Below are 10,027 nucleotides of genomic sequence, written 5' to 3'. Positions count from 1 at the left end.
GAACTGAGATCGTGAGGCGACAGTACGCTGTTAAGCCACATAATCAATTTAGAGCGATAAAATTGTCCATATTTATCAGTGGAGCTTGATCATCTTCCATTTCCCGTATTCAAAGCGTTGCTCAGAAAGCAGACTGTCAGTTCTGACTCAGAAAAACGGTTGATCCGGTGCAGAATTAAACCCCTGAGTTGGAAACCGAGCCCCAGCGCTGCAGTGCCGAGCCCAGGGCTCTCCAGGGGGTTATGCACAGACGGTGACGGCCACTTTCCCCACTCCCCTTTATACTGCAGGGGAAGACTTGGTTTAATGAAGATTAGGGAGAAAATATTTTCCAAGAACTATATAAAGCACTGGATTTTGTTTGGATGCCATGACAAACCACACTTGAAGAATCCTTTTTCTATGTTGATTACAGCAAGGCACCTTTCCCCAAACTATCTTTCCCCAAAAGAAAGCATAAAAACTTCAGGTAACGCAAAAGAGGGTGACTCCAGTAAATTGCTGCGAGTGCCCAACACTTGTGCCTGGCTACCCGACTGCATCCAGATAAAACTCAAGGTATTCACTAAAACCTGAGCCTCAGAATCATTTAAACGAGGCCTCTCCCTCCTCAACAGTCAGACAGCTCGAAGCTAAGGAAGCTCAGCTAATCGTTTACAGTCTGATTTAAAAGATACCCAGCATTGCGCACTCTCTTGAATTATCTTGGGGATGCTGGGGAAAAGTTGCTGGTCAAAGAGGCTAACTTAATAAAAATAACACAATAAGCCAGACACAATTATAAGACTAAATAAAATTTCTCAGAACACACCAATGCTGAATTGATTTCTCCTGTAACAAAATGAGCACGGCATCAAATATATATTTTACCCTTAAATAGAACAACTTTATTCAACCAAGTCCAACATTATTCCAAAACCATTTCTGAGGATTGGCTTATAGAATTATTTTTGCTACTTTTCCTATTCCAAATCCCTTACATATTGCTTAGAAAAAAAAATCTTATCTTTGAAATTTTAATTTAAAAAGCATTTTGTTGGAAAAACAGTGAGAAGGTGAGAATCCAATTTTTTCTTAATCCTACTTTTCTATTTTTCCAACAGAACTAAATGGAATAGTGAGAAGTTACACCAATACTTTGCTCAACTTTATAAAAATGAGAGGAAGTGCGACTTCCAAGTAACCTAGACACTGGTGGCATTAGGAGACACACGATGAGCTGGGAGTGACTAACAAGGCCGAGTTTTAAGACTGGTCTTCAGTCATGCTGCAATTCTACCCTGCCTACTTGGCACCGCACTCTAAGCCTAGCAAAACAATTTAAAGTTCTCATTATTTCTGTAAAGTTGAAATAATTTTACTCTGAAGATTTTGGTTCAGGGGCCTAAAGGCTCAATCCCCCGGCAGCAAGCAAACCAGCATGCGCCGTATTATTATAGGACCAGCTGAAGAGGATGAACGTGTCCCTTGAGTGTGTTAGGAGCTTGTACCGAAGAACAGGCCACAATCCCAGGGCTGTATTTTGAAAGAGTTATAATCTTTTAGTTTATAGAAAAGTTATGTTTCCAGCCAAAAGTCTCTTCCAAGTTAACAGACATGTTTGTGGATGACTTTCAAGATCCAAATAACCTAGTGGATGCAACAGAGAAAAAGTAGATGAGAACTGGGTACAATTACGAACAGTCAGGCCAACACCCTTCCAGCTCAGAACACTAGTGCCCATCCGGCCATCGGTTTTGCTCCCCCATACATCAGACCATATAGCTACGTAAGTGAAAGGAAAGCAGCCTGCTAGCCTGCCTGTCAGAAATGAAACCTGTTTCCACAGACTGTTCTCAAGGCTGATTCTGTTCTATTACTTGGTGGGTTTTCTCCCTCTCTAAAATGAAAAACATCCCAAAAGATAAACTGCAGTGCTGACCCAAATGATGTTTTATCTAAGTGACCCACAACAAGGAACGCTGCATCTAAGGCTAAATGACTCCCACACTGGCAGGGAAGGTTTTCACGCACTACAGGTGCCCACATGAGCAAAAAACTGTGAGGTCAACCAACGCCTCTTTGAAGGCTGAAATAAACAAATGAAATGGAAAGGAATTATGGAACAACAGAGTGGGAGAGAAAGAGATCCGGAAAGAAATACATGTGCAAGAAAAACCCCAACATATACGATTTCCTATAAACAAATGACAAGACGCTGCGCAGCGTTACTTACACAATCATGCAGAACATCATGAAGACATTCCACAAGGCAATAAAGATTCGGAAATATCTGAGACTCAGCAAGAACTCTCTGATATTGTCACCTAAAAATCAAGAGAAGCAGCCCTTGATGTGAAGAATACCTAATACACTGACAAGTCACCTGAAAAACATAAGCAACTCTGACATAGAAAAAAGACCAAAAAGGTCAGAGAACAAAAACCTGAAAGTTGAAGTTTTAGGTGAATGATCCATTCTATGTTCAGTGCAACCCTGCTAAGGGCATGTGGGAAAACAAACAATAAATGATAAAAAGGGGTCACAGTATTTGGTGACTACACACCAAAACAGAAATCAGGCTGTAAGCAGAGCGTTACCTCTGTCGCACAGGCACCTACACTCAAAAACGCAGAAAGGAACGTGTATTGTGGTACTTCTTCTCAAATCACCAATTTGGGATCAACAGTTAGGTTTGTCATGCCTGTACGTAAACATCATGGAGGAAAATTTCAGGTTGCAATTTAGTAAGCCAGTTATTCCAGCCACGGAGGAACGCACATCCAAACAAAACGGGGCTAAACTTGTACTTTGGCGCCTTGAAAATGCTTTAACCAAGAATTTCCTTCAGAAAACGCCCGTTCCTGGACGTATTTGGACAACCCCCCGCAGAGAGGCCGGCCGGGGGTACGGGCGCAGGCTTGGCCGTGCCCACACCCCGCTCCGCGGCTGCCGGGTCCCCTCCGTTACCGGTCGTGGGCTCCCTCGACTCCTCGCCGAAGCCCTCCGTGTCTCTCTTCCTCCTGCGGGACAGCGGGGGGGGCCGTATCAGGTAGGGTGAAGGCCCCCCCAGACCGGCGCCTCCCTCCCTCCCTCCCTCCCCCGCCCCTTTCCCGCCCGCTCACAGCCTGAAGTTGAGCACGGCGCCGGCGTTCATCAGCAGCGTCCTAAGGGAGAGACAGAGAGAGAGCGCGTCAGGCCCGCCCGGCACCGGCCGAACCGGGCCGCCGCCCCCGGCACCCCGGGCCCCGTCCCCGCTACCCGCAGAGCAGTAGGTCCCCGATCATGGCGGCGGCTCGGGCGACGGAAGCGGAAAGGGCGGGCGCTGCTCGGGCCGGTGCGGCGCCTGCGCTCCCCGGGGGCGGCAGCGGGACCGGGGCGGGGGGTGCTCCGCGTGCGGACACCGTCCCGCCGCGGCGGCGGGAGAGGGAACCGCCCCGCGGGCCTGGGCTGCGCCGGTCACGCCTCCCGCCGCCGCCACAGCCCCGTTAGACGCGAGGCCGCGCCCCGGGACGTCCCTCGGGAGGCGGGGCCGGGGGCGGGCCGGGGCGAGCGGCGGAGGGAGGGAGGGAGGGAGGGAGGGAAGGAGGGCGGCCGGCGCTGCCCGCTGCCGCGGCGCCATGGAGCTGGCGGGGGCCCTGCAGCTCGGGGAGCTGGCGGCCGCCTTCGCCGCCCTGCCCGTCTTCCCGCTCTTCGACACGGCCTACTTCATCGTCTCCGTCCTCTACCTCAAGTACGAGCCAGGTGAGTGCGGCCCCGCGCCCTTGGCCGCCCGGCCCGCGCCTGGGTGAGCCGGCGGCCGCCTCGGAAACAGCCCCGTCAGTCAGGGCCGGGGGCGGGCCGGGCCGGGCCGGGCGGGCGTCGGGGGAGCCGCTCTTCGGGGGCGGTGGCTGACACGGGGCTGTACGTGCGTGCTGGGGAAGGGCGGTAGCACTCGGGTGACGTTTTCTGAGGCGCAAACCTGCCGTATTTTGGGCACGAACAGGTAATCCTGCCTGCCCGGTCCGTACCTCTCGGCTGTCGCTGTGAGCAGCCGCCGTGCCGTGTCTGCGATAGGATTCGGGGCTGAGAGCCTCGCCGCATTGCTTTTTTCAGAGGTTGTGACACGTGCCTGAACATAAAGCAGAAAAACCCCAAGAACTAGTCGCTCTGATTGTGAAAAATAATCTTGCGTTTTATTTAAGATTGGATTCCAACCACACTGAAGTATTTAAGTTCAGTCACTTTGCTGCTACCCCAGGACCTAGTGCTACATTTCGGTTGCTTGGCTTTTCTCTTTTTGTGGTAATACTCTTCTCCTGTTCATATACAAACAGGCTGTAAGTAAATCCTTGGTTTTTTCCCACCTTCCAGTCCATGCCGTAATCTGTTCTCAGACACCCAAACTGACCTTGCTTTGTTTGCTCTCCTGGGCTTATCTTGTAAAGATCGATAGATCTGCATCTTGGCTTTCGCTTTCTGCACTGTTGCAGTCTGACTGTGCCTTGATCTTTTCCAAACGCCATCTTCTCTATGTATTTTTGATAGTGTGCACACTCTTCATGCTCTGTTTCGAACAGTTTTCAGTGTAACTGCCCGATGACTGAGGGGAAAACAAAAATCCACTTTGGTATGATTTCGAAATCCTCCAGTTGTCAGGTCTCTGTGCTGTACAATCTACATTCTGTTCTATTTAAACTCCATGTAAACAGAAGTGCTGGGTTTTCGAGGCCTGATCACTTACAGCTGTCTTCCAGCATTAAGTCCTGAACGGAACAGCTAACAGGCAACCCTTATGAAAATAGCTTTTAAAAAAATGTAAGCCCCGTAATCCACTTGGACTGGATAAGGCTGGGGTGTACTTTTCACTAGATTCCTACACTGCTTCATCCCGCAGCTCCTACACTGAAGATCAGTGTCAGGACAGTAATGTCCCGTTTCCTCCTTGGAGACAGCATGGCTTCAGGGAGCCAAAGAAAAACAAGTGTTACTAAATTTAAGCCGCAGACTAAACTTCAGGTTCCTATAGAACTAGCTTCATATCATGGCTGTTGCAGCTGTCTCGCTTCCACTGTGTCTTCAGCTGGTTCAAATGTCTCTGAGGATGGAAGACTCTGAGCAGTCATAGTTTTAGCATATGCTGATTCACTTACTGCTATTTAAGGTAGGCCACTGCTAGTAATGTCATAACATTTTAGCATTCTCTGTTTTGATGGCCTGTTACTGGCTTGTTGAACAGAGTTTGATATCTGAAACGCTGCACAAAGGACTCTGGAGCAGTTTACGGTGATGAAACAATCTTACAGAACTGATGCTCTTGAGAGACTTCCTTGAAGAAGTACAGAGGTGGATGAAAATGGCTAGCAGAATAAAAAAAACCACGGCAATAGAAGGTTGTGGGAGGAGACCATAATGTACTATCAAATAGTAACACTGTTTTAATATCTAGTTGTATTTTCAAAGGGCATTTCCAAACTAGTACAGGAGCAGGGAAGAATCCTCAAATCCTCTTCTTTCAAATAAAGATTAAGAATTACTGTTCTATTTTTACAGGTTATCTTATGAATGAAAGAGCTGAACAGATTGTTCATGAATTCTAGAGGGCACCTAGGTTGAAGCAATGGAGAGAATGGTACTAGTATGCATTTTATTTTTAGCCTGTAAAAAGACATTGATTTCAAGGGAAAAAATTGTTCTTTCTGATTGGAGTAAGTAGCAGCAAATACAGGAGATAAACTCTTAGCCAAGTCATAAACTTCTAATGATTCAGTTCATTTGAAACCTTACGGGGGGCCTGCAAGCTATGATCACACATAAAATTTCTTGACAATATCTGGTATTTGTTCAGGCTTCACAGAATACACATTTTTGTATTTTGTTTTACAAGCACTTTTCTTTGACTTATTTTGTTGGAGAACATGCACTGCAAGCCTCTTTCTTAGAGGGTCTTGAAGTTTCTGCTTATTTGCTGAATTCGTCTTCTCACTTAGAATTTGCTTCACAGGAGCGGTGGAGATGTCTCGTAAGAGCCCTTTTGCCTCCTGGCTCTGTGCTATGCTCCACTGCTTTGGAAGTTACATACTTGCTGATCTGTTACTTGGAGAATCACCTATTGATTACTTCAGTAATAACTCCAGTGTCATCCTGGCCACAGCAGTCTGGTGAGTCTTTTGCACTTCACCTAATTTATTAAGCATGAGACGCTGCTGGCTGCGTACAAAACCGCCTGGTGTGAAGGGAGGTATTCTGTTTGTGTGACACACATTTATTGTCTTGCTTGGATTAACAGGGGAAAGAAGAGGTGGGGTGAGGTAGTCTTTTGTATTCCTAGATCTAGTTTCCAGTTTCTCTGACCAGTTGTCAAATGCTTTGATTATATGGGTTGGGTCTAGTTGAATCGCTGGGCATTTCTATTCATAGCTGCCGCCGCTGAACTGTGGCCAAACCGCAAAAGCAGCATGCTCTGCACCAATACCACATATAGTAGAGGAGTGGCACACGCTGAAGATTTGGTGGCATTTTCTTCATCGTGTTAGTGAAATGTGCACAAATTAACCACAGTTACTCCAAGTTTAATTTCCTCAGTGCGCGTGGGTTGTATGTGCTTTTGCATGACAGAACCAGCATTTCCTTCTCCCTGACATAACTCAGGCTATCACCACAGTACTCTTAATCAATCCTCTCTATACGTCCCAGATCAGGACAAACAAATGGGTCCTTAAGCTCTCTGTGGTTTTGTTCTAGGTATTTGATATTCTTCTGTCCCATGAACCTCTTCTACAAGTGTGTTAGCTTTCTGCCTATGAAGCTCATCTTTGTGGCAATGAAGGAGGTGGTCAGAGTTCGCAAAATTGCAGCTGGGGTCCACCATGCTCATCACCGTTACCACCACGGGTGGTTCATTATGATGGCTACTGGATGGGTCAAAGGTGAAACATGAGATACTCTTAACGCAGCAGGGAGGCACCCAGCCCTGCGGGGAGGGACGGGAGGATCTGTGAGGGGAGCTTAAGGTGACCACGTCAGCGAGTGCTGACCAGCAGGCTGGTTAGTGGATGTGGTCAGCTGGCTTCAATCAATCAAGTTCCCTAGAACACAGGTAGTTATTCATACTTGTGGAATGGCTGTCAGTTGAGTCATCGTCTAACTTTAATGGAGGCATGAAGAACTGGAGTCACTATCAAACATGGGTGTAGAATTCAGGAATTCTTTATTCTTTCTTTTGTGTTCTACTGTCTCTGGCCTCGCCTGTATCTTTTCAGGGGGATTCTATCAGTGTTGAAACAGCCCAGTCAGTTTTCCTTTAGCTTTTATTTGGAGCAAGCATTTGAGCATTAGTAAATGGAACAAAGGCAAATGCCCTTTCCCTGCATCAGGGAACACTTTATAGGGAATCTAGAAAGCGTTTGCCCTGCTCTGTTGTTTTAGGCTAACTTCTTTTAAATTTGGGAAGAATATCATGAGCCTTTTGCTCCCCTTAGGTTATCCATATCCCTTGGGGATCTAGAAAAGACAGCAGAGCTCTCCTCTGGTGTGGCAGTTCTAGCTGTTTACTTCTACTGTTTCACAGGTTCTGGTGTTGCCTTGATGTCTAACTTTGAGCAACTGCTGCGTGGGGTCTGGAAGCCAGAAAAAAATGAAATTCTTCATATGTCCTTGTAAGTAGGTAGCCTGTAAATTCTTTGTCAGACCAAAAATGGAATTTAAAGAACCAATCAGAACTGGATGCAAACGATGCAAACCTTCTAGAAAACTTCATTTTTTTTCTCTTCTAGCCCTACAAAGGCCAGTCTGTATGGCACAATCCTCTTCACTCTGCAACGGACTCACTGGCTCCCTATCTCTGAAGCCAACCTCATCTTCTTTTTCACCATGTTCATGATAGTTTGCAAGGTAAGTTTACAGCAGGTTTGTTGCTAACAAATCTACAGAACCAGAGAAAGGTTCAGAGTTAAACTGGGGGTGTTCATCTTCCTAAGCCACTACTGAAGGCGTTGGCTGTACATACCAGGGAAGATCTGCTCAGGAAATTATAGGCTACATTCTCCATCACATAGGCAATATGGTAGAAGATCCTTGTGCTAGAGCCTTCAGTCATGTAGCAATAGGGACTTTTATCTGGGGTAAGTGGAATGCTCCTTACTAGTAAGTATTTCATTGCTGGTGTATGTGATCTTTAAGTATTCACTGTTGCATGGCAGGTTTTCATGACGGCAACTCACTCTCACGCCTCACCTTTTGCTCCAGTGGAAAGCTTCATCTGCCCAGTTTTCTTTGGCTCTGTTTCCAGTGGACACACCAGTCACCACCATAATCAGCATGGGGCCTCCCATGAGGTTTCCCATCCTCCGCCACCTCCCGCAAAGTCGAAAGAGGAGCTAAATGAAGGCACAAGGAAACGGAAAGCAAAAAAAGCTGAATAAAAAAGCAACCACACAGTAAATAGGCCAAGAAAATTCTTCCAGAGCTGAGTCTCAAAGCCACCTGTGACCTCCTTTATCTTCCAGTCCTCTCTCAGACTCCAGAGGAGAGGTGGAAGCCAGGACACTGCCAGACGGGTCCCTGAATTTCATCTGTGCTCTCTGTGCTGCTGCTTGCTTCTTGGTCTCTGTCTCTCTATTCTGATCATATTTTCAGGGATTTGTAGATTTGTGCCAGGATGGTAAGTGGGTGCCAGTTCCCAAGCTGTCAGCAATTATGATGCAGCATTTTCAATTGATGTAAAATCTTTCACTATGTTCATTTATGAATGGAGGTAATGGTTTGTGCTCCTGCAGCTTATAAGTTCCTCTGAGTTTTCATTGACCTTTTTGATGTCTACCAAAACAACAAACTGTTTAGACACAATCAATGTGGAAATTGGATTTCATACTCAAGGAAATTAAATGGTCTCATATGAGCCTGATCTAATTTTTCCTAGCTCCCACATCTGCCATATCTCCAACTAATGTGACATTTTATATGCAATAAGGACATCGACTGTGGTGTCCTAGCCAAAACCCATTTCTCTCACCAAGTTCCCTCTGATTCTTAATGGATAGAACATTGTCATTTTCTTAACTAAGTCTGTGTTTGCAAGAGCTTTGAAGCTGTGAAACGCTCCGAGTGCTATGTATTGGTACTGTTGTTATCCTAAACTGTTGTGTAGCGTTGCTGCACGTTGTTAATAATAGTGTGTCCCACCTCAAACCTGATCATATTTAACTAGGGAAGAAGCATGGTTCTGGTTTGTTTGTAATCCTGGGGGATACAAGAAGGGTGTGTGAGTGTAAATAAGTATTTATTACTATTTATTTATAATTGCCAGGGCACCTAATTCATAGACCTGAAACTGGCTTTTTTAAAATGTTGCATCTTTAAATAGAGAATTGGATACTTCTAAGAATGGTCCAAAGCCCACAGCTACGTGCTGGTTTGTGCTTGAAGCAGTGATTTTGGTGTGCTGAAGGACAGCCTGAACACTCTCACTGGATGCAGGAAGGAATATTTCCTATATTCTTAAATTAAGATATAAAGGCTGAAGAAGTAGACTTCACACCAGCTGATTAAAACTACTTTAAAGGACTGATAAAAGTACACCAGCTGAAGATATTAATTATACTCTGCAGGTCCCTTTCGGCCAAAGTACTGGTCTGTGAAAGCAGCTTATGCCCAATGAGTGAAGAAGAATATGAAATGCCTTGCATGGCTCAGGGAGGAGTCTGTCAGTTTGTTCATCTTCTGCTTAGTGAATGCTGACTTTTAGGCAAGTTTTAAGCTGTTCTTGTAACTGATTTTATTCTTAAAAGTGTCATCTTAAGCATTGCACCCAAAAGACCAGAACTTGTTCTGAGGTTTTTTTAATTACCAAGGGCTGGGATCACTGCAGTGAAAATGGCATGTGTGGGGATGTAGCTCTGGGCTTGCAGTGAAGCAGCACGCTGCCATCCCTAGCATTAAGGTTTGCTGCTGTCATCTTGCAACTGGGAATATAAATAGGAGGATTTAAGAAAAGCTTTTTTTTTTTCTTTTGTGTGTCCCTGTTCAAAATTGAAATGGACAGTTAATTAAAAAAAAAAAAAATTCTTGT

General features: G+C 45.8%; 2 protein-coding genes across 3 annotated transcripts; one reads left to right on the top strand and one right to left on the bottom strand.

Moving 5' to 3' along the window:
• Positions 1 to 860: 860 nt before the first annotated feature.
• On the bottom strand, positions 861 to 3,278 carry SMIM7 (small integral membrane protein 7). Its single transcript, XM_059831791.1, has 5 exons — positions 3,241 to 3,278; positions 3,105 to 3,146; positions 2,950 to 3,002; positions 2,216 to 2,306; positions 861 to 1,629 (listed from the first exon to the last, which is right to left on the bottom strand). The coding sequence occupies exons 1-5, from the start codon at positions 3,264 to 3,266 to the stop codon at positions 1,614 to 1,616; spliced, it is 228 nt and encodes a 75-aa protein (XP_059687774.1). The 5' UTR covers positions 3,267 to 3,278; the 3' UTR covers positions 861 to 1,613.
• Positions 3,279 to 3,599: 321 nt separating this feature from the next.
• TMEM38A (transmembrane protein 38A) lies at positions 3,600 to 9,005 on the top strand. 2 transcript variants are annotated; one of them, XM_059831770.1, is made up of 6 exons: positions 3,600 to 3,723; positions 5,963 to 6,119; positions 6,703 to 6,887; positions 7,529 to 7,616; positions 7,734 to 7,851; positions 8,160 to 9,005. In XM_059831770.1, exons 1-6 carry the CDS (start codon positions 3,600 to 3,602, stop codon positions 8,379 to 8,381), a joined length of 894 nt encoding a protein of 297 aa, XP_059687753.1. In that variant the 3' UTR covers positions 8,382 to 9,005. The 2 variants fall into 2 exon arrangements, with proteins under 2 accessions (XP_059687753.1, XP_059687754.1); XM_059831771.1 differs by lacking the exon at positions 3,600 to 3,723 and adding an exon at positions 5,337 to 5,590.
• Positions 9,006 to 10,027: the final 1,022 nt, after the last annotated feature.

The sequence above is a fragment of the Gavia stellata genome, chromosome 32 (assembly GCF_030936135.1).
Source record: "Gavia stellata isolate bGavSte3 chromosome 32, bGavSte3.hap2, whole genome shotgun sequence".
NCBI classification, from domain to species: domain Eukaryota; kingdom Metazoa; phylum Chordata; class Aves; order Gaviiformes; family Gaviidae; genus Gavia; species Gavia stellata.
Note: the sequence above shows the minus strand (reverse complement) of the source record. Positions and strands in the feature narration are given on the sequence as shown.